Source organism: Somniosus microcephalus, chromosome 23, assembly GCF_052327205.1.
Source record: "Somniosus microcephalus isolate GS21.2 chromosome 23, FLI_Smic_1.0, whole genome shotgun sequence".
NCBI lineage: Eukaryota > Metazoa > Chordata > Chondrichthyes > Squaliformes > Somniosidae > Somniosus > Somniosus microcephalus.
The window spans coordinates 21090258-21113824 of NC_141009.1; the positions used below are offsets into that span (position 1 = coordinate 21090258).

Genomic DNA, 23567 nt, shown 5'->3' on the forward strand with positions numbered 1-23567 from the left:
AAGATGGTTGGGCCCAGGACACTGCCCCGAGGAACTCCTGCAGCGATGTCCTGGGGCTGTGATGATTGACCTTCAACCACCACAACCATCTTCCTTTGTGCTAGGTATAACTCCAGCCAGTGGAGCGTTTTCCCCCTGATTCTCATTGACTTCAGCTTTACTAGGGCTCCTTGATGCCACACTCGGTCAAATGCTGCCTTGATGTCAAGGGCAGTCACTCTCACCTCACCTCTGGAATTCAGCTCCTTTGTCCATGTTTGGACCAAGGCTGTAATGAGGTCGGGAGCCGAGTGGTCTTGGCGGAACCCAAACTGGGCATTGGGCGATAGCACTTTCGATGACACCTTCCATCACTTTGCTGATGATTTAGAGTAGATTGCTGGGGCGGTAATTGGCCGGGTTGGATTTGTCCTGCTTTTTGTGGACAGGACATACCTGGACAGTCTTCCACATTATCGGATAGATGCCAGTGTTGTAGCTGTACTGGAACAACTTGGCTAGAGGCGCAGCTAGTTCTGGAGCACAAGTCTTCAGCACGATAGCCGAGATGTTGTCGGGGCCCATGGCCTTTGCTGTATCCAGAGCGCTCAGCGGTTTCTTGATATCACATGGAGTGAATCGAATTGGCTGAAGACTGGCTTCTGTGACGGTTGGGACCTCAGGAGTAGGCCGATATGGATCATCCACTCGGCACTTCTGGCTGAGGATGGTTGCAAACGCTTCAGCCTTGTCATTTGCACTCATGTGCTGGGCTCCACCATCATTGAGGATGGGGATATTCATGGAGCCTCCTCCTCCCGTTAGTTGTTTAATGGTCCACCACCATTCACGACTGGATGTGGCAGGACTGCAGAGCTTTGATCTGATCTGTTGATTGTGGGATCGCTTAGTCCTGTCTATAGCATGCTGCTTCTGCTTTTTAGCATGCATATAGTCCTGTGTTGCAGCTTCCCAAGGTTGGCACCTCATTTTTAGGTACGCCTGGTGCTGCTCCTGGCATGCTCTTCTATACTCCTTATTAAGCCAGGGTTGGTCCCCTGGCTTGATGGTAATGGTAGAGTGAGGGATATGCCGGGCCATGAGGTTAAAGATTGTGGTGGAATACAATTCTGCTGCTGCTGATGACCCACAGCGCCTCATGGATGCCCAGTTTTGAGCTGCTAGATCTGTTCTGAATCTATCCCATTTAGCACAGTGGTAGTGCCACACAACACAATAGAGGGCCTTCGTTGGTTCTCTCACCACCTGTCGCAGGCCCAGACTGGCAGTTGTGTCCTTCAGGACTCGGCCAGCTCGGTCAGCAGTGGTGCTACCGAGCCACTCTTGGTGATGGACATTGAAGTCCCCCACCCAGAGTACATTCTGTGCCCTTGCTACTCTCAGTGCTTCTTTCAAGTGTTGTTCAACATGGAGGAGTACTGATTCATCAGCTGAGGGAGGGTGGTAGGTGGTAATCAGCAGGAGGTTTCCTTGCCCATGCTTGACCTGAAGCCATGAGACTTCATGGGGTCTGGAGTCAATGTTGACTTACTTACTGAACCAGCATGGAGACATGAGCACATTTTAAAACACTGCAGCTTCACTGATATTTACAATCAAACTACAGTATTCAGGTAGCCTTACCTCACCTCAGCAAATGACAAAATCACTAAATATAGAGGAGGAAAGCAACTCGGCCCATCTTAGTTCATCCATCCAGAAAAACCCTCCTGTACTCCCATCATGGCATCAAATTGTTTCTTAAATGACTCCAAGATTTTTGCCTCTACGAGCCTACCCAGAAGTCCATTACAGCTGTTGATTAGTTTAGTTTGAAGTCATGTTTCAGATCTACCTTTTCTATATTGTTTACTATCTCATATATGTTTTGATTTCTTCTTGGGTTCAATAAAGACTCATTTATTGAAAGAGAAAGTTTTAATCTAAAGTCTATTCAACTCTTTTTATCAGCCTTTTTACAGAACACTCTATCTGTGATGCAGCTAGAAATCAAAGTGAAAGTAAAACTCTCTGCCTTGCTTCTCTCGGTCACATGACCTCTGCTGGTCAGGCATAAGTAATCAATACCTGCAATCATGCTATTAAGACATCATAATCGAACAGGCAAATAACATCACTATTTGCTGATATCATTACAATATACTTCTAAAAGGACACCTATCACTTGCCTACTTTAAAATTGAAAAGCCTGATGTTCGTCACTCTTTCCTAATAATTAAGTCATCTGATGCTAAGGATCGGTCTTCCTCGAACCATTCTTCCAGCTTCAATGCTTCCCTTGTGTCTCAGACCAGATCTGAACACAATATTCAAAATGTGGTCTGACTACAGTTTGAACATGACTTCCTCTGACTTGCACACTATTGCTTTCACTAAAAAGTTCAGTTTTCTACTTGTTTTGTTGACTACTGCTCTAAAGTAAGTGGAGCTGTTGAGTGTGTAGTCTACTAAATTACTTCGATCTCTTTCAGTTTCATCCCTAGCTACTTCAACACCATTCATGAACCACTTACCCTTTTTTTACATGCAGTAATTTACACTTGTCCAGATTAAAATTAATCTGCCATTGTTCTGTCCACTTACATATTTCGACCAACTCATTTTGTAGTTCTTGAGCTGCCTCCTCAGATTCAACAGCTCCTACTTGTTTGGAATTATCTGCAGATTTGTCCAGTTTGCACTGAATTTTTGAATCCAAGTAATTCATGTAAATTAGCAACAACAGGGATCCTAAAACTGATCGCTAGAACACTCCATTCAGCACTTGCCTACCCAGCTTAACAAACTGCCTGCTGCTTTCTACCCTTCAGCCAATATCTTATCCATTCCCACGTTTTACCCTGAATTCTCACCGCTTTAAGCTGAAATAATAATTTCATGCAAAGCTCTGTCAAATGTATTTTGGAAGTCAAAGTACAAAAAAATTAAAGGAGGTTGGACAGGTAGGATATTTCCTTGCTGATTTCACTTGACTGCTGTTTACTAGATTATCAGAGAGTAAGCCTTACGTTTACTTGGTAGTGATGTAAGACTAATGTGTCTGTAGTTGCCCAAGTCTATTTTGTCACCCTTTTTTCAAAATAGGCACCATGTTAGCTTGTTTCCAACCTATCGTGACCTCCCAGTATTCATTGAGTCTCTCATAATCACCATCAGTGCCTCATAAATTTAATTCATTGTTTCTCTTAGTACTCAGGGATAAACACTATCCATCTCTGTTGATGTTTTTTTTCCCTCTTTGATCCTGTCTAGCATTTCCAACTCATTTGTCTTGAAATAATCAATTCTACTTAGATTATTGCTATTTAGGCATGGCATGTTACTTATGTCTTGCCTTTAAATAAAAGAAAGAAGAAAGGAATTGCATTTATAAAGTGCCTTTCACATTCCCAGGACATCCCAAAGCGCCTTAGAGCCAATGAATTAATTTTGAAGCGTAGTCACTGTTATGTTGTCAACATCGCAGCCAGTTTGTGCACAGCAGGGTCCCACAAACAGAAAGGGCCCACAAACAGCAATGAGATGAATAACCAGCTCATCTGTTTTTGGCAATGTTACTTGAAGGGTAAAAGTTGGCAGGACAGCAGCAGAACGCTTGGCTCTTTAAATAGTGGCATGGGATCTTTTACATCCACCTGAGAGGGCAGACAGGGTCTTGGATTAGTATCTCATTCAAAAAACGACACCTTTGACAATGCAGCACTCCCTCAGTACTGCACTGACATGTCAGCCTAGATGGCAGGCTCAAGTCCTGGAGTGGAGTTTGAGCTCTTGACCTTCTGATTCAAGGAAGAGTGCTACACAGAGCCAAGGCTGACACTCATTGCAATATTTGGAGGAAGTAATCATTCAGTATATTAACTATCTTATGTTCATCCTCAGATTCCCTTTAGGATTCAACAGGAAAGAAGGGGAAAATATAAATAGGGCTACTAAACCTACACTGGAACATAAATAAATTTATTTTAGAATTCTGTACAAATATGAGTAAGGAAAACAAAATACAAGGGACGTGGTGATCCTTATGCATAATAAAACTATGATAGATGGTTATTATTCCCTTAGTGTATTGAACATGTATCAAATTATAATAAAACATTTAAAATTAACATCATAGAGTCATTACGGCACAGAAGGCCATTCAGCCCATCGAGTCTGTGCCGGCTCTCTGCAGAGCAACTAGTCAGTCCCATTCCCCCGCTCTATCCCCGTAGCCCTGCCATGTTTCTTTCCCTCAAGTGTCTATCCAATTTCCTTTTGAAATCATTAATCATCTCTGCTTCCACCACCCTCGTCGGCAGCGAGTTCCAGGTCATTACCGCTCACTGCTTAAAAAAAGTTCTTCCTCACATCCCCCTGTATCTCTTACCCAAAAATATGTGTCCCCTAGTCCTTGTACCATCAGCTAATGGGAACGGCCTTTCTCCGTCTACCTTATCCAAACCCGTCATAATCTTGTACACCTCTATCAAATCTCCCCTCAACCTCCTTTGCTCCAAGGAGAACAACCCCAGCTTCTCCAACCTAACCTTGTAGCTAAAATCCCTCATCCCTGGAACCATTCTGGTAAATCTCCTCTGCACCCTCTCAAGGATGTTCACATCCTTCCTAAAGTGTGGTGACCAGAACTGGACACAATACTATTTTAAATAACAATACAAATTGTATTTAATTATATTTATATAGTATTAATTAGTGTATGCTTCCTTGACAGCACCTCCCAAATCCGTGACCTCCATGACCTAGGACAAGGGCAGCAGCTGCATGGGAACACCACCACCTCCAAGCCATACACCATTCCAATTTGGACATATATCACTGTCTCTTTCTCCTTGCTGGGTCAAAATCCTGAAACTCCCTACCTAACAGCACTATGGGAGTATCTTCACCACACCTACTGCAGCGGTTCAAGGCGGCTCACCACCACCTTCTCAAGGGCAAGTAGGGATGGGCAATAAATGCTGACCGTGCCAGCGACCCCACATCCCATTAATGAATAAAAATAAACAAAAGTGGTGATCATTATGGGCTTTGTAACAAAACTACGATGGGTAATATTCCCTGACTATCGAAAATATATAAAATTATAATGACCATTTTAAATTAACATCAATTTTAAATAACAATCCTAATTGTATTTAATTACAATATTTCTATAGTATTAATTAGTGTATTAAAGATATTGTAATGTACTGTAATTTGTGATGCCATACTGGGGAGCGGAAATCCTGATTTTTAGCACCTAAGTCACCCAACTTGAATACAAATCAACCTCTAGTGGAAGTGATCCAGAGCTACAGTGCGAAGCCGAGTGCGGCAGGAGAGGTATACAAGCCGCAGGTGCCTGCACGCTTACACACATCACCCAGGCCGGTACAAATGAGGCCCGGATTTCCGGAGACACTTTTGTTTATGAAAAGGCGGGGTCGGTCGAGTGTTAATCATGTGATGCAACTTTGCTCCAATGGGAAGAAGACGAGTGAGGTTCCTCACTCATTGAAACAGCAAGTGGCACACAGAACACATAGAGATAGAGCCCAGGGGACGAACTACTTACTGCCCCGCCTGCACGTTCGGCTCAGCGCTACCTTTCACCGCACATTTGGGACAAGTTGTTAGAGGCTGCGGGCTGGGAAAAGGGGGCGCAGAAAAGATCATCTTTGGCTTTTTGAGGAAAGGTAATCTTTGGAACCAAACCGAACCCCGTGATCATCTATCTCTCTCTCTTCCCCCCCCCCCTTAATGTGAACAGTCAAGAAGGGAGCGGAGGAAGTGGTTGGGGTGGGATCGGTAGGGGATGAGAGCGGGCAGGTGAGGCTGTGACTGGCTGAAGGCGGCAGTAGCTGTTGCTCTATGAATGTGTCTGGGTATCTGCGCTTTGAAGATCAGTCTGACTGCGTCCAGGGAGGTATCTGGTTTGTGACGGTGCTCTGGGAAATCCCTCATTTCTGAACCCGTGTTCTGACCCTGCCCTCTGGATAGCTCTCTCCTTGCTAACCCTGCTGTGGGAAATCTTTCTCTCACCTTGTGCTCTGGAATCTTTGTTTCTCTGATCCTGTAATTTCTGTTTCTCTGATCCTGTAATTTCTGTTTCTCTGACCCTGTGGTCTGGGAGAACTCTCTGTGTGCTCTGGGAGAACTAACTCTCTCTGCTCTGGGAGAACTCTCGCGCGCTCTCTGCTCTGGGAGAACTCTGCTCTGGGAGAACTCTCTCTCTCTCTCTCTCTCTCTCTGACCCTGTGCTCTGGGAGAACTCTCTCTCTCTCTCTCTCTCTCTGACCCTGTGCTCTGGGAGAACTCTCTCTCTCTCTCTCTCTCTCTCTGCTCTGGGAGAACTCTCTCTGCTCTGGGAGAACTCTCGCGCGCTCTCTGCTCTGGGAGAACTCTCTCTCTCTCTCTGCTCTGGGAGAACTCTCTCTGTGCTCTGGGAGAACTCGGCTCCGGGTGCTATGCACCCGCTGCACTCGGCGCTGCTGCTGCCAACACTCTGTGACTGCTGGGGATCCTTTGAAAATGCCGGTCAGGAACAGGTACAACTTGGTGGACGATGTCGGTGACTCCAGGACCCCCCTGCATAACGAGGAGGCTTTCCAGCATGGCATTCACTTCCAGGCCAAGGTAACGTCCGCCAATAACATGGCAACATTTTTCACTTGTTAATGTAAGAAAAGCATCTCTGTGCCCAGGTTAAATCCAAGCTGCAAAAGGCGCGAAGGATTGTGTGAAACCTATTATTACTTTCCTGGCTCCAAACATTTCAAACAATCCTGGCAATAGCTTTCACATCACTGTCCCCAACGACGGCAGCAAAAAAATGTAAAAAAAAAATCAAGTGAAGACTTAATTGTGATTTATGCAACAATTGTGTTGTAGAAATGTGGGATAATGCGCGTTATTTATTTAACGATTTAATTTGACGGGTAGATGCTGTGGTTGGAATTCAAAACACGTCCTGAACTTTTAGCACCCCTCGCCGTTGGCGTGTAAAAGAGCCGAGGTTTAAACGGGAGCCGTTTCTTGCATCAGTTCAAATAATAATCGCAGCTTTGAATTAAGAGTTTGAAATTAACAAAAGAAATTGACTGGCCGCTTCCAGCCTTGTAAACCCGCAAGATGATTCTCTCCCTCCAGCTCGACTTGGCCGGGATAGCGCTTCCAGCTGCTCGTTAACATAATGAACCCTTTTTGTTTTTCCAAGTACGTCGGGAGTCTGGATGTACAAAGGCCGAACAGTCGTGTGGAGATAGTGGCGGCCATGCGTAGGATACGGGTAAGTGAGTGAGTGTCGTTGGGAATCACTACCGCATTTCTGTCTCTGTGATGCAATGTGTGGAAGCCACCATAATACAGTCAGAGCATTGGTGTGTGGTTTTTGAATGCCGAGAACTGTACAACACAACAGGTGTGGTGTTACTTGAGGGTGAAGCGTCTGTATTGACATCTGTCACAAGAGCAATGGGTGGGTAAAGACCAGCTTGTAGCGGCAGATTGAGGGAAATGCTTTTGATTGCATATAACATCAATCTAACTAAATCGATGCATTAAAAAAGCAGGCTTCATTTAAGGAGCATTATTTCAATTATATATTCAGTTTTAGTACTAGTTAAGAACAGTACCCATGGTCAATATATTCTCTTCCTCCCTGCCCCCTTCCTGGTTAGTTTGGGGTGTCCCCTCACATCACACCCTACCCCATACAGCACTCCACAGCTATCTGACTAGGATCACCTCATCAGAACTGGGACCATCCTGGACTGGCCCAGCACCACACTGTGTGGTGCATTTACCTCCTGAGCCATTGAGGGAAGCTTCTGGTTTTTAATGGGCAGGGCCCTGCCCGCCAATGGTCTTGTGGGTTACAACAGCCACGAGAGACTTTTTGCATTTATGGGCATTGCAGACATGGGGTAGAATAATACAAAGGATCTCATTCTGTTTTGTAGTTCAGACTCATACAACATAGTAACCACATCTTCCCTGTTGGGCATTGGTGTTGGATGAGCAGGAGCTTCTTCCAACAAAACATTGGGAAGACCAAAGATCCCACCATAAACCCTGTACCCTTGCCGCTAACTCTATCCTCCAACCTGGACAATGTCTTCGGCTAAACTGCCCTGTTCGACCCCCAAGCTGAGCTTCCAACCATATATCCTCCTCTTCACAAAGACTGCTTACTTCCACCTCCACCCTTTCCTCATCCATGTCTTTGTCTCCTCTAAATTAGTTTTAATTCAGCGCTGTCCTGCTTGGCCCTTTACCCGCCACGCTCCGTATCTTTCAGCTCATTCAAAACTATTCCGCACTAAGTCCCACTTGCCCATCCCTCCCGTCCTCGCTCATCAACACGGGACGCCGCAAATTTCAATTCAGTAATAGCTGTGGAGAATATTATTTCTAAGTGACTGAACATTATGCTTTCAGAAGTGATTGGGAGTATCTGCCAAAAGTTGGGGGAACCCTCATGTGAGAAGCATCTGTCAGTAGAACATGAACATGTAGAAATGAAACCAGCAGGTCTGGGATCTTGTACAACCTATTATTTCCATCTCTGGCCTTAAGATAGAAATGTTTTGTGGGAGGGCTGTATTTCATGACAGTTGCCTGATGTGACAAGTACAAGGTCTGTGATGCTGATTACAGATGACATCAGAGGCACCAAGAAAGCCGAGAAACAACTAAGCAAATTTTCTCCCCTTCACCCTCATATAATAAGTGTGATTTGAATAATGTAAAAATATTTGCATTTTACTGTAGCAGGGAATTGAGGCAACTCTGGCTGACTTTAAAGCCAGAACGTGCGTCTCCTATCTCTGCTTATTCTCATCTACCGTCTAGGCCCTATGTTCTGGAATTCCTCTCCTCCTCCTTTTAAGATCCTCCTTAAAACCTTCAGTAACATGAATTCATGGGCTGAAACTGAGAGTATTGTTGATGGGTGTTGTGCAGACACATGTTGAAACAAAGTGTTCATTGCAGGACATCACCTCATAGGTATGCATTTCCTAGTATCATGTTTTGTCTATTCTAAGTATAAGCAGTAAAGTGCGTGCCAGGTAATTGGTAATGGAGCGTTTATGCAAAAGAGATTTGCCTGTGGACCAGTCCATTTCCTCATAGTAACAATCAGATAAAAGGAGCATTTTGCCACCAGGAAGGCCCATGGTTTACTCACCAAATCTCTGCTGAGTGGCTAATCTCAACCAGGACAGCAGGAAGGGTGTTCCAATTGGGTTCAATGTCTCTCGAGGTGGTTCAGAGAAGGTTCACTCGGTTGATTCCGGAGATGAGGGGGTTGACTTATGAGGAAAGGTTGAGTAGGTTGGGCCTCTACTCATTGGAGTTCAGAAGAATGAGAGGCGATCTTATCGAAACATATAAGATTGTGAGGGGGCTTGATCGGGTGGATGCGGGGAGGATGTTTCCACTGATGGGTGAGACTAGAACTAGGGGGCATAATCTTAGAATAAGGGGCTGCCCTTTCAAAACTGAGATGAGGAGAAACTTCTTCACTCAGAGGGTAGTAAATCTATGGAATTTGCTACCCCAGAGAGCTGTGGAAGCTGCAACACTAAATAGATTTAAAACTGAGATAGACAGTTTCCTAGCAGATAAGGGAATTGGGGGTTATGGGGAGAGGGCAGGGAAGTGGACGTGAGTCTAGATTCGGATCAGCCATGATCCTATTGAATGGCAGAGCAGGCCTGAGGGGCTGTATGGCCTACTCCTGCTCCTACTTCTTATGTTCTGTGGGTTAGGGAGAGAAAAATCAGCCATGAATCCCCACTTCTGATCATTATCCAGTGACCCCCCCACTACTAAAAGTGTATGTGGCTGTTGAGTGAGGATTGGCTCAGCTGTGATGCCTCCTACAGTCACAGTCTGCTGAGTTTCACTGACGCTTCTCTGGCATGAATAATGGCTAGGCGGGAAAGGGAACAGAATGTTTCCCACGGCACTGTAACAGCAGAAGAGTAGAGATATGGCAAGAAGAGACAACATTCTTTAAAAGGAATATTCTGCTTTTAACAGTCTTTTATGTCTTGCATAGTCAGATCAGCTTAACTGTTGGATATTGTGAAATATTACGTAAAATATTTCTACAGTCAACTTGAACTGTTGCAAAAGCGACTAGTTGCTGCACAACTTATTACTTGCAGTAAACAAAGGCAATGTATGGTCTTGTGGAACTGTAATGATGTGAGTGATGTGGGAAAAACCAGATAAGAAGTTGTGGTTCTCTGTCAAATACTTACTTGGTATTGAGGTAAATCACTTGTTGAAGGACAATGCCACTTTGAAGTGTGCTGGTTTTTGGGAGATTATCCACACCTTCTGCGACCCCTTTGTCTTTTGAGTTGTCCTTTAAAAATGGTGCCATGCTCATTAGTTATTAAGTGCAGGTAACAATAGACTGTGTGATCATGCCGCTGCAGTAGTTTCCACACGTTAAACCTGATTTATGTAATCTGGCATCATGCTAAAGAACTGTTGCTTAGGAAACAGCACTAGATCATCTGACCATCCGATTGTCTCACATGATGGTGCTGTGCAGTACTTTCCACCTTTTTTTAAAGAAGGGGAGTGGGGGTGGGTTGAAGAGAGCTGCAGGGTGCTACAACTAGCAACAGCGACTTTGTACAACAAGTCAAAGTAAGGACGGCAGTGAAAGCAGGCCATTGGCAGCACTGCGTTTTCCATATTTTTATTAATAACTTCAGATTATTTTTCTCTCCCGGAAAGAGAATGACACTAGCTATGTGAAAATTTGATTGATTAAAAGATGGACTTTCCCAACAACACTTGTTCCATAGGTAAATTATCACTACCTCACCGCATTGCTGCTGAAATCCTAAGTACATTAGGAGTACATATCACCTTGAGGTTCAACTTCTCTAATGCTTTCCTTGCCATCCTTCACCCTCCATAACTACAACTCACTCAGAACACCATAGGCCTTATCCTTACTGGCACAAAGTCCTGGACTCCCATCATCTATGTCTTTGTCAAGATCCAATGGGTCCCCATCCCAGCTGATCCTCCTCTTCGCCTTCAAATCACTTCATGTACTTATCCTACCTACCTTATTTCTGTGATCTCCTCCCACTGTAAAAGGTACAGCCTGTGTTTCTGACACTGCTTACTCACTATTGTCCGCATCCTCTGCTTCATCATTAATGGCTGCCCTTTCAGTCAGTATGTCCCTGCTCCCCTTCATTTTACTCCTTTCTCTCTCTTTTTTTTGGCCTCAGTCCAATAAAGTAATCTTGAGATATCTTGTATCTGAGGAGTGCTATGTAAGTTGTAGTTTAGTATTGGAATCCATCCATAATTGTTTTTATTACTTACCAATCTGTGATAGTGCTGCATCTTCACTATTTTGGTCCAACAAGCCCATCCTTTTTTGGTAACTTTGGTATCTTATTTTAAAATGTTGATACTATGCCAGTGGGGGAAATGTGTGGTTGCAAAAAAGATATTTATCTCTTATTCAGGTTGCCTGCAAAGCTGCATCTTCAAAGGGATCATTGCGCGTGGTTAGTTAGGCATTCTCTAGCAGAGACTTGTTTTGTGTTGAGCCTCTTGGGCAATGCAATATTGTTCTGAGGTTTAAAATAACCATTCAGATAATTGTTACTCAGGTCAACATTTTAACATTAGAATCCATCTATAATTGTTTTTATTACTTGCCAAAGTGCGGCATTTCACTGTGGGGGAAGGTATAATGTGAAAATCTGGACTGTAGTTTTCTTACTAGGGTTTCAGTCAAGTTTAATACTATGTTAGCTTGAACTGAATGCCCAGCACGGTAAATACAGATGTAGCCATCCTAAGCATTGGCTGTGTCTGGAGAGAGCATTCTGAGCTATCTAACTCTAGAATGAAGTGGTTATAGGTCTGTCATATGTGGTGAGGTATAATTCAGTCAATTTGAGGCAGTGAATTAAAAGCTTCACATAAGTGTACTACACAAGATTGCATTTCCTTCAGTATGCTGATACCAATATGGCGCATAATTGTAACAGCATTGATGCGTAAAGGTGATAGCTTTTATGCAGCTATTTTGTATTGTAATATGTGACGTAAAAAAACTACAAGGCACTTGGTCTAAGCGTTAAACAAAGCTTTAATCAACTGTTTTACAACATGGAGGTCTAGTTGTGTCCTTCACTAGTTCCTGTTAATGTCCTGCGCAAGCTGGGCCCGTGCCCGAGTATTTATACTCTCCCTGGACAGCGCCACCCGCAGGCTGCTCAGTTGATTCATGTCAATATGCAAATACGAAAACATTTTCTTGAACCCTCAAAGGAGCTTTGATATTTCTTATGCACTTTATTATAATAAATATGGCACAATTGTCCATTATTATAATATATATATCGTAGCATGGTTACAGCACAGGAGGAGGCCATTCGGCCCGTCGAGCCTGTGCCGGATTATGATTGACGAAAAGAGAAGTAACATTATGCCTTTGATATTCCTATTGAATTTGTATTACAAAGGAAACTGTGCATGGTTAGGTAATATTTTCTCTAGATTCTATAGAATAAGATGTAGGATTAAAGGCATTGTAGAATCATCCAGTCTGTGCTGCTTTTGTATATTGTGCCCCTGAAATTACTGAGTACTTGCACAGTACAGGACTGGAACATTTTATTAAACTGAAGAGCTTGTTTATCCTTTCTTAGAATTTATTGCAGTCCGATATCTGACTTTTAGTCAATGAAATAAGTGGCTCGTTGAGGCAGGGCATCAATGAAAATACTTAAACTTAATACCTATTGCTACTTGTTGAACTGTGCTCGCTAATTTCCGAATGACAATTTAAAGCGGAAACTATCCGAACAGAAAGTGAACAGTTCTGTAATTCCGCTTTTTAACTAAGTGCCATTTGCTTTGTAAATTGAGGGAACATGCAACAGTTGCATGCTTTAAATTGTTTAGTCGCAATTTCAAAGGCAGCCTGAAGCGGTGAAAAGATTTTCCAAGATGCCTGTTGGTGCAGTATACCTATATATAGTTCCATTTAATGAGCAAATACTATTATTAATGGGGAAGTGTTCTGGTCCCTTGGTTTTTATTCAATGTTCCTGTGCAGAGTTTTTCAGTTCCTGAGCCTGAAGCCTCCTCTGACCTTGTAAAGAATGGTAGGATAATGGGATCTGATTGCAATGGACATTGTATCCGGCATGCTTGTACTCTGGTAGCTGCAGCATAGAAACAGAAAATATTTGCTTTCATGCTCAATTACTATTTAATATGATTTGGGATTGCAAGTATTTGTGGTTTTTAATTGAAGCTGGAAGCTACAATAGGGTCTCAAGAAATGTCCAAAATTGTGCTGGATTGTTCAAAGAACCTGGCATAAAGCTTTTGCTTTATGTTTGTTTTATGGCTCAAAGTCTAGAGTGGGGCTTGGAGATTAATTGCTGTTTGCAGGGTAAGCACTGAATTTTTTCTCTTTTTCCTGCTGATTTTTCTCCCCTTCTCTTTCACGATTGAAGGTTGATTCCTTGGTCAGGTTATGTTTCTGTAGATGCTTTGATGGCTGGCCCCAGTGGTTATTCTCCATGTATGAACCTTATCAATGACTGTTGACAGGCTATTCAATTGTAGGGGGCATTACAGCTAAACCCCAACCTATTCTCGCCTGATATTCACACATGCATGTTTCCAGCAGATCACTGGATAATGATCAAGAGTGGAAACTCTTATCTGATTTTTAACTCTCGGCCATTGACACCAACTGGTCACCTGACTGAGTTCACCTACCTCAACACAGATCAGGAATCAGACCTGGAATGTTCCTGTGGTATTTTATTAGTGGAACCCCAAACATTTCCAGCCTGTCTGTTAAGTCCCACAATACCTCAAGTGTGCCACATGCAAACATTTTTTTGAGTTGGCATGTTGTTGTGAGCTTTAATGTTTATGATCTGTCACAAGGAATGGAGACTGTCTTGTCTGCTGGTGGGGTCTATTCCCGGGAAGTAGCTCTGCCCAACAGTTGCTATGCAAACACTTGTCAGGTTTGCTTTGTAATCACGAGCAGAAGACGTTGTAAAATTACTGTAACTTCAAAAATAATTAATTACTAAGTTAAAGAGAGGATGCTGTGTTATTTGTGTTGTGAAGGTCCTAATGTTTCTTTGTAGATGTTTATATTATTTTGAAGCATTGTTTGAGTGAGTGATGTAACATCAGAGTCAGTCCTGCAGTGCAGTATTTGGTGTTCACTGTCATACAATGCGATTACACTCCTTTTGGCAGCCGTGAACAGCAAATAGTGAGAAATATTCTACCATCCCTCCATGTAAGAGATGTGTAAGGAATTCAACTTCACAATTGGTCCATGTCTGGAGATTTAATTGTCTAGCTAATTTCCTTACAATGATATGCATTGGTTTTCCTTCATGTTCTACAGCATAATGGCTGGTAATGGTTTGAGGCTGGAATTATTTCATTAGATCTGTTTTTGTTATAAACTGGCTTAACCAATTCACAGTTACTTGAGGCATTGTAAAGTTTGCCTGTAATGGAATTATTTTCTGTGCATTGAAGTGGACACAAAACAGGAGAGACGTTCCAATTCTTACTGTGGAAGGAGTGAAATTAAGAATTGGCAACATCGGGGAGATCTTTGTACGAGGTTATATTTATGTTTGTATGGATGTGGAGCTGACTACAACTATATTTTTTCCTTGTACCCTTTTGTATGTAAGAATTGTGGTCCATTGATTCTCAACACAAGAGCTTTTGTACTTCACTGAATCCTACTGCAGTTTGAATTTTTGTGCAACTTTATAGATGGAAAACAGAGTTCTTAAATTTTGCAGTCTTGGTTCTGGATATACTTACTGTCCAGCACATAGTTTACAGTAGCTTGGAGTAATTTGGTTAATGTCTCCATTTAAAATAGGGACAGAGGAATGTCATATGAACGCAGGAAGTCAAAACTATGACCCTTTGGTCACATTGCAGTTATTTTCAGAACAGCTTCTCTTGATAGTACAGTACACGGCAGGAACCATTGGAGAAATTCTAAGTTATTTTGTGGGGAGAAAGTTCCTATAGATATTGAACAAATAGTTAAGACTCTGGATAAATGCACGATGCAGCACTGAGCGATACCAATCCGTTGGTCAGTTCTGAGTTAGTTGATCTCAGTTGCCGCAGTGGTGGTAGACTTTAGATTTGGCCTCAGTCTTCATAGAATCATAGAATGGTTACAGCACAACAGGAGAACATTTGGCCCGTCGAGTCCGTGCCAGCGCTCTGCCAGAGCACTTCAGCTAGTCCCACTCCACCGCCTTTTTCTCTTGGCCCTGCCATTTTTTTTCTTTCAGGTACTTATCCAATTTCCTTTTTAAAGCCACAATTGAATCTGCCTCCACCACCCTTTTTAGGCAGTGAATTCCAGATCCTAACCACTTGCTGCTTAAAGTTTTTCCTCATGTCGCCTTTGGTTCTTCTGCCAATCACCTTAAACCTGTGTCCTCTGGTTCTCGACACTTCCGCCAATGGAAACAGTTTTTCTCTATCTAGATCCCTCATGATTTTGAACAGCTCTATCAAATCTCCACTCAACCTTCTCTGCTCTAAGGAGAACAACTCCAGCCTTTCCAGCCTATCCATGTAACTGAAGCCCCTCATCTCTGGAACCATTCTTGTAAATCTTTTCTGCACCCTCTCTAAGGCCTTCACATCCTTCCTAAAGTGTGGTGCCCAGAATTGGACACAATACTCCAGTTGAGACCAAACCAGTGTTTTATAAAGGTTCATCATAACTTCCTTGATTCGGTACTCTATGCCTCTATTTATGAAGCCCAGGATCCCATAGGATTTTTTAACCTCTTTCTCAACCTGCCCTGTCACCTTCAACGATTTGTGCACATATACCCCCAGGTGTCTCTGTTCATGCACCCACTTTAGGATTGTACCCTTTAGTTTATATTGCCTCTCCTCATTCTTCCTACCAAAATGTATTGTTTCGCACTTTCCTGCGTTAAATTTCATCTGCCACATATCCGCCCATTCTACCAGACTGTCTGTCTTCTTGAAGTCTATCACTATCCTCCTCATTGTTCACTATACTTTCAAGTTTTGTGTCATCTGCAAATTTTGAAATTGTGCCCTGTACACCCAAGTCCAAGGCAATAATAGATAACAAGAAAAACAGTGGTTCTAGTACCGACCCCTGGGGAACACCACTGTATACCTTCCTCCAGTCTGAAAAACAACCATTCACCACTACTGTCTGTTTCCTGTCACTTAACCAATTTTGTATCCATGCTGCCACTGCCCCTTTTATTGCATGGACTTCAACTTTGCTGGCAAGCCTATTATGTGGCACTTTATCAAATGCCTTTTGGAAGTCCATGTACACTACATCAACCGCATTGCCCTCATCAACCCTCTCTGTTACTCATAAACTAACTTGATTGAGTTTTTTGATCACGATTTGCCTTTAACAAATCCGTGCTGGCTTTCCTTAATTAATCCATGCTTGTCCAAGTGACTGGTGCGAGAGGGGAGGGATTCAAATTCCTGGGACATTGGAACCGGTTCTGGGGGAGGTGGGACCAGTTCAAACTGGACGGTTTGCACCTGGGCAGGGCCGGGACCGATGTCCTAGGGGGAGTGTTTGCTAGTGCTCTGGGGGAGGGTTTAAACTAAAATGGCAGGGGGTTGGGAACCTGAGCAGGGGGACAGAGGAAAGGGAAACGAAGATTAAAAACAAAAGATAGGAAGGAGAAAAACAAAAGTGGCAGTCAGAGAAATCAACGGTTTAAATCAAACATGGCCACAGTAAATAATAATTCTAATAGGTCTAAGAGCGTTAAAAAAACAAGTTTGAAGGCTTTGTGTCTTAATGTGAGGAGCATTCGTAATAAGGTGGATGAATTAGCTGCGCAAATAGAGGTAAACGAGTATGATTTGATTGGGATTACGGAAACATGGCTCCAGGGTGGCCAAGGCTGGGAACTCGACATCCAGGGGTATTCAATATTCAGGAAAGATAGGCAAAAAGGAAAGGGAGGTGGGGTAGCATTGCTGGTTAAAGAAGGGATTAACACAATTGTAAGGAAGGATATTGGCTCTGATGTGGAATCTGTATGAGTAGAACTGAGAAATACCAAGGGGCAGAAAACATTAGTGGGAGTGGTATATAGACCTCCAAACAGTAATGCGGAGGTTGGGGATGGCATTAAAAGGGAAATTAGAGAAGCGTGCAATAAGGACACAGCAGTCATTATGGGTGACTTTAATCTACATATAGATTGGGCGAACCAAATTAGTAACAATACTGTGGAGGAGGAATTCCTGGAGTGTTTACGGGATGGTTTCCTGGACCAATATGTCGAGGAACCAACCAGAGATCAGGCCATCTTAGACTGGGTATTATGTAACGAGAGAGGATTAATTAGCAATCTTGTTGTACGAGGTCCCTTGGGTCGGAGCGATCATAATATGATAGAATTCTTCATTAAGATGGAGAATGAACTACGATGGTCTGAGGTGCGAGTTGGGTAAGATTGATTGGGGAATGTCACTCAAAGGGTTGACGGTGGATAGGCAATGGCAAACAAACATACAAAGACTGCATGGATGAACTACAGAATTTGTTCATCCCAGTTTGGCACAAAAATAAAACAAAAAAGGTGACTCAACCATGGCTAACAAGGGAAATTAGGGCTAGCATAAGATCCAAGGAGAGGACATATAAATTGGCCAGAAAAAGCCGTAAACCTGAGGATTGGGAGCAGTTTAGGATTCAACAAAGGGATTAATTAAGAGGGGGAAAATAGAATATGAGAGTAGGCTTGCAGGGAACATAAAAACTGACTGTAAAAGCTTTTATAGATATGTGAAGAGAAAAAGATTGGTGAAGTCAAGCGTAGGTCCCTTGCAGTCAGAATCAGGGGAATTTATAATGAGGAACAAAGAAATGGCAGGCCAATTAAATACATATTTTGGTTCTGTCTTCACAAAGGATGACACAAATAACCTCCCAGAGATGTCGGGGAACATAGGGTCTGATGAAAGGGAGGAACTGAAAGAAATCAGTATTTGTAGGGAAATGGTGTTGGGGAAATTGATGGGATTGAAGGCCGATAAATCCCCAGGGCCTGATAATCTACATCCTAGGGTATTTAAGGAAGTGGCCCTAGATATAGTAGATGCATTGCTGATGATCTTCCAACATTCAATGGAATCTGAAACAGTACCCATGGATTGGCGGGTAGCTAATGTTACCCACTATTCAAAAAAGGTGGTAGAGAGAAAACGGGGAATTATAGACCGGTAAGCCTGACATCGGTAGTGGGGAAAATGCTAGAGTCCATTATAAAAGATGTAATAGCAGGGCACTTGGAAAACAGTGACCGGATTGGACAAAGTCAACATGGATTTACAAAAGGTAAATCGTGCTTGACTAATCTACTGGAATTTTTTGAGGATGTAACTGGTGAAATAGATAAGGGAGAACCAGTGGATATGGTGTATTTGGACTTTCAGAAGGCTTTCGATAAGGTCCTGCATAAGAGATTAGCGTGTAAAGTTAAGGCACATGGGATTGGGGGCAAGGTATTGACTTGGATAGAGAACTGGTTGACAGACAGAAAGCAAAGAGTTGGAATAAACGGGTCTTTTTCCAAGTGGCAGGCAGTGACTAGTGGGGTACCACAGGGATCGGTCCTTGGACCCCAGCTTTTCACAATATATATTAATGATCTAGACAAGGGAACTAGATGTAATATCTCCAAATTTGCAGACGACACAAAGCTGGATGGGCGTGTGTGCTGTGAGGAGGATGCCGAGAAACTCCAGGATGATTTGGACAGATTGGGTGATTGGGCAGAAGCATGGCAGATGCAATATAACGTGGATAAATGTGAGGTTATCCACTTTGGTGACAAAAAAAGGAAGGGAGATTATTATCTGAATGGCAATAGATTGGGAGAAGGGGCAGTGCAACGAGACCAGGGTGTCCTTGTGCACCAGTCGCTGAAGGTAAGCATGCAGGTGCAGCAGGCGGTTAAGAAGGCAAATGGTATGTTGGCCTTCGTAGCGAGAGGGTTTGAGTACAGGAACAAGGATGTCTTGCTGCAGTTGTACAGGGCCTTGGTGAGACCACACCTTGAGTATTGTGTGCAGTTTTGGTCGCCTTATCTGAGGAAGGATGTTCTTGCCATGGAAGGAGTTCAGTGAAGATTCACCAGGCTGATACCTGGGATGGCAGGAATGACGTATGACGAGAGATTGGGTTGATTGGGCTTGTACTTGCTGGACTTTAGAAGAATGAAAGAGGATCTCATTGAAACTTATAAAATTCTGACAGGACTAGACAGACTAAATGCAGGAAGGATGTTCCTGATGGTCAGGGGGTCCAGAACCAGGGGTCACAGTCTAAGGATAAAGGGTAAGCCATTTAGGACAGAAATTGTAGTGTATGTACCCGTTTACCTTTAAGGGAACTATAGAATGTAACCATTCGCCTTTAAGAGCACTACTTTAGGTGTGGCACTATTTGTTGGCTCATGTATACTGTAATACCGATAGTGACCACACCAGTATATAAGGGTTGTGATACGTTAACTAGGGCAGATTCGCCCGAACCTCTGAATAGTAAAGACCTGTTTTATTTGTTAATCTTGGAGTCGGTGTATTATTTGCAATACAACCCACAGACTTTACAGAAATGAGGAGGAATTTCTTCACCCAGAGAGTGGTGAACCTGTGGAATTCTCTACCACAGAAGGCAGTAGAGGCCAATTCATTAAATATATTCAGGAAGGAGTTGGATATATTTCTTAAGGCTAAAGGGATCAAGGGGTATGGGGAGAAGGCAGGGACAGGGTACTGAATTTGGATGATCAGCCATGATCGCATTAACTGGTGGAGCAGGCTCAAGGGGCTGAATGGCCTACTCCAACTCTTTGCTTTCTGTCTGCCAACCAGTTCGCTATCCAAGTCAATACCTGGCTCGAGTGGCTGAATGGCCTACTCCTGCTCCTATCTTCTATGTTTCTATTAATTTTGTCCCGGATTATCATTTCTAAAAGCTTCCCCACTACCGAGGTTAAACTGACTGGCCTGTAGTTTCTGGGTTTATTATCCTTGCACCCTTTTTTTGAACAAGGGTGTAACATTTACAATTCTCCAGTCTTCTGGCACCAGCTCTGTATCCAAAGTGGATTGGAAGATTATGGCCAGTACCTCTGCAATTTCCACCTTTTACTTTCCTCAGCATCCTAGGATGCATCCCATCCGGTCATAGTCATGTACAGCACAGAAAGAGGCCCATCGTGTCCACGCTGGCCATCAAGCCCTATCTATTCTAATCCCATTTTCCAGCACTTGATCCGTAGCCTTGTATGCTATGGTGTTTCAAGTGCTCATCTAAATGCTTCTTGAATGTTGAGGGTTCCTGCCTCTACCACCATTTCAGGCAGTGAGTTCCAGATTCCAACCACACTGTGGGTGGAAAAAGTTTTTCCTCAAATCACCTCTAACCCTCCTGCCCCTTACCTTTAAACTATACCCCCTGGTTATTGACCCCTCTACTAAGGGGAAAAGTTCCTTTCTATCTACCCTATCTATGCCCCTCATAATTTTGTACACCTCAATCAGGTCCCCCCTCCGCTTTCTCTGCTCTAAGGAAAACAACCCCAGCCTGTCCAGTCTCTCTCTCCATAGCTGAAGCGCTCCAGCCCAGGTAACATCCTGGTGAATCTCCTCTGCACCCTCTCCAATGCAATCACATCCTTCCTATATTGTGGCGACCAGAACTGCACACAGTATTCCAGCTGTGGCCTAACTAGCGTTCTGTACAGCTCCATCATAACTTCCCTGCTCTTGCCTTCATTAGCCGAGGCATAGAATATAAGTATCCCATATGCCTTTTTAACCACCGTATCTACCTGTCCTGCTGCTTTCAGGGATCTATGTAGATGCACACCAATGTCCCTCTGATCCTCTGTCCTTCCTAGGATCCTACCATTCATTGTGTATTCCCTTGCCTTGTTAGTCCTCCCAAAATGCATCACCTCACACTTTTCAGGGTTAAATTCCATTTGCCACTGTTCTGCCCATCTGACCAACCCGTCTATATCGTCCTGTAGCCTGAGGCTTCCCTCCTCGCTATTTACCACTCCACCAATTTTTCTGTCATCTGTGAACTTACTGATCATACCTCCTACATTCATATCTAAATCATTAATGTACACAACAAACAGCAAAGGACCCAGCACCGATCCCTGTGGTACACCACTGGACACAGGCTTCCAGTCACAAAAACAACCTTCGACCATCACCCTCTGCCTCCTGACACTAAGCCAATTTTTGATCCAGTGTGCCAAATTGCCCTGGATCCCATGGGCTCTTACCTTCTTGACCAGTCTCCCATGCGGGACTTTGTCAAAAGCCTTACTGAAGTCCATGTAGACTACATCAATGCACTACCCTCATCCCCACACCTAGTCACCCCCTCTAAAAATTCAATCAAATTGGTTAGACATGATCGCCCCCTGACAAAGCCATGCTGACTATCCTTGATTAATCCTTGCCTCTCCAAGTGGAGACTAGTTCTGTGTCTCAGAATTTGTTCCAATAATTTCCCTACCACTGATGTTAGGCTCACTGGCCTGTAATTCCTGGTTTATCCCTACTACCCATCTTGAATAGTGGTACTATGTTAGCTGTCCTCCAGTCCTCTGGCACCTCCCCTGTGGCCAGAGAGGTTCTGAAAATTTTGTGTCAGAGCCCCGGCAATCTCCTCCCTTGCCTCACACAGCAGCCTGGGATACATCTCGTCTGGGTCTGGGGATTTATCCACTTTTAAGCCTGCTAAAACCACTAGTACCTCCTCCCCCTCAATACTAATTTGTTCAAGTATATCACAATCCCCCTGCCTGATTTCTATGCCTACATCGTCCTTCTCCATAGTGAACACAGATGCAAAATATTCAGTTAAAACCTCACCTACATCTTCTGGCTCTACACAGATTGCCGCTTTGGTCCCTAATGGGCCCTACTCTTTCCCTGGTTATCCTCTTGCCCTTTAATATACTTATAAAACACCGTGGGATTTTCCTTTATTATCACAGAATCACAGAATCTACAGTGCAGATAGAGGCCATTTCGGCCCATCGAGCCTGCACCGACACATATCCCACCCTATCCCCGTAACCCCCTGTATTTAATCCCCTAACACTAAGGGTCAATTTATCATAGCCAAATCAACCTAACCTGCACATCTTTGGACTGTGGGAGGAAACCGGAGCACCCGGAGGAAACCCACGCAGACACAGGGAGAATGTGCAAACTCCACACAGACAGTCGCCCGAGGCCGGATTCGAACCCGGGTCCCTGGCGCTGTGAGGCAACAGTGCTAACCACTGTGCCACCGTGCCCCCCCCCCCCCAGTGTTGCCCGCCAGTGTTTTTTTATGCCCCCACTTTGCTCTCCTAATTTCTTTTTTAAGTACCCCCCTGCACTTTCTATAATCCTCTAGGGCTTCCACTGTTTTTAGTCCTTTGTAACTGCCAAAAGCCTCCCTTTTCTCCTAATCCATTCTTTTATATCCCTTGACATCTAGGGTTCCCTGGGCTTGTTGGTCCCACCCTTGACCTTTACAGGAACATGTTGGCGTTGTACTCTCTCTTTCCTTTCTGAAAGACTCCCACTGCTCTGATGTGGATTTTCCTACAGGTAGCTTATCCCAATCCACTTTGGCCAGATCCTGCCATATCATATTAAAATCAGCCTTCCCCCAATTTAGAACCTTTATTTCTGGTCCATCTTTGTCCTTTTCCATGACTACCTTAAATCTCACCGAATTATGGTCACTGTCACCAAAATGCTCTCCTACTGACACTTCTACCACTTGTCCGACTACATTCCCTAGAATTAGGTCCAGTACCGCCCCTCTCTTGTAGGGCTTTCTACATGCTGGCTCAAAAAGCTCTCCTGGATGCACTTTAAGAATTCTGCACCCTCTGAGCCTTTCACACTGAATATCCCAGTTAATATTGGGGAAGTTGAAATCCCCTACTATTATTACCCTATTATTTCTACACCTCTGAGATTTACCTACATATCTGTTCCTCTATCTCCCCCTTACTGTTTGGGGGCCTATAGTACACTCCTAGCAAAGTGCTTGCCCCCTTTTCGTTTTTAAGTTCTACCCATATGGCCGCATCAGAGGAACCTGCTAAGATATCATCCCTCGTTACAGCAGTAATTGACTCCTTGATTAATATTACAACACCCCCTCTGTCTCGCCTGAAGATTCTATACCCTGGAATATTGAGCTGCCAGCCCTGCCACCCCCTCAACCATGTCCCTGTGATAGCAACAATATCATACTCCCATGTGTTCATCAACACCTTCAATTCATCTGCCTTACTCGCAAGACTCCTTGCATTAAAATAAATGCCATCCAGCCTTGCCATACTACCTTGTGCCGTTACATATTTGCTCTGCCTTCCAGGCTGACTTTTTTCCTCTATATTTGGCTGTGCATTACCCCCGACTATAGCTTCACTCCGTATCCCATCCCCCTGCCA

The 23567-nt window shown here is 43.7% G+C and overlaps 1 protein-coding gene across 3 annotated transcripts in view; it reads left to right on the top strand.

Annotated features, from left to right (window-relative positions):
• Positions 1-5346: 5346 nt before the first annotated feature.
• Positions 5347-23567, top strand: part of LOC147101724 (carboxyl-terminal PDZ ligand of neuronal nitric oxide synthase protein) — a 172376-nt gene continuing 154155 nt past the window's right edge. Inside the window, exons 1-2 of one of the 3 annotated variants that reach the window (XM_085965583.1) lie at positions 5347-6618; positions 7199-7270. In XM_085965583.1, coding sequence (XP_085821709.1) covers positions 6514-6618; positions 7199-7270 — 177 coding nt within the window. In that variant the 5' untranslated portion in view covers positions 5347-6513. Of the gene's footprint in view, positions 6619-7198; positions 7279-23567 lie in introns of those variants that run through there. The other 2 variants (XM_085965584.1, XM_085965585.1) reach the window with 2 other exon arrangements.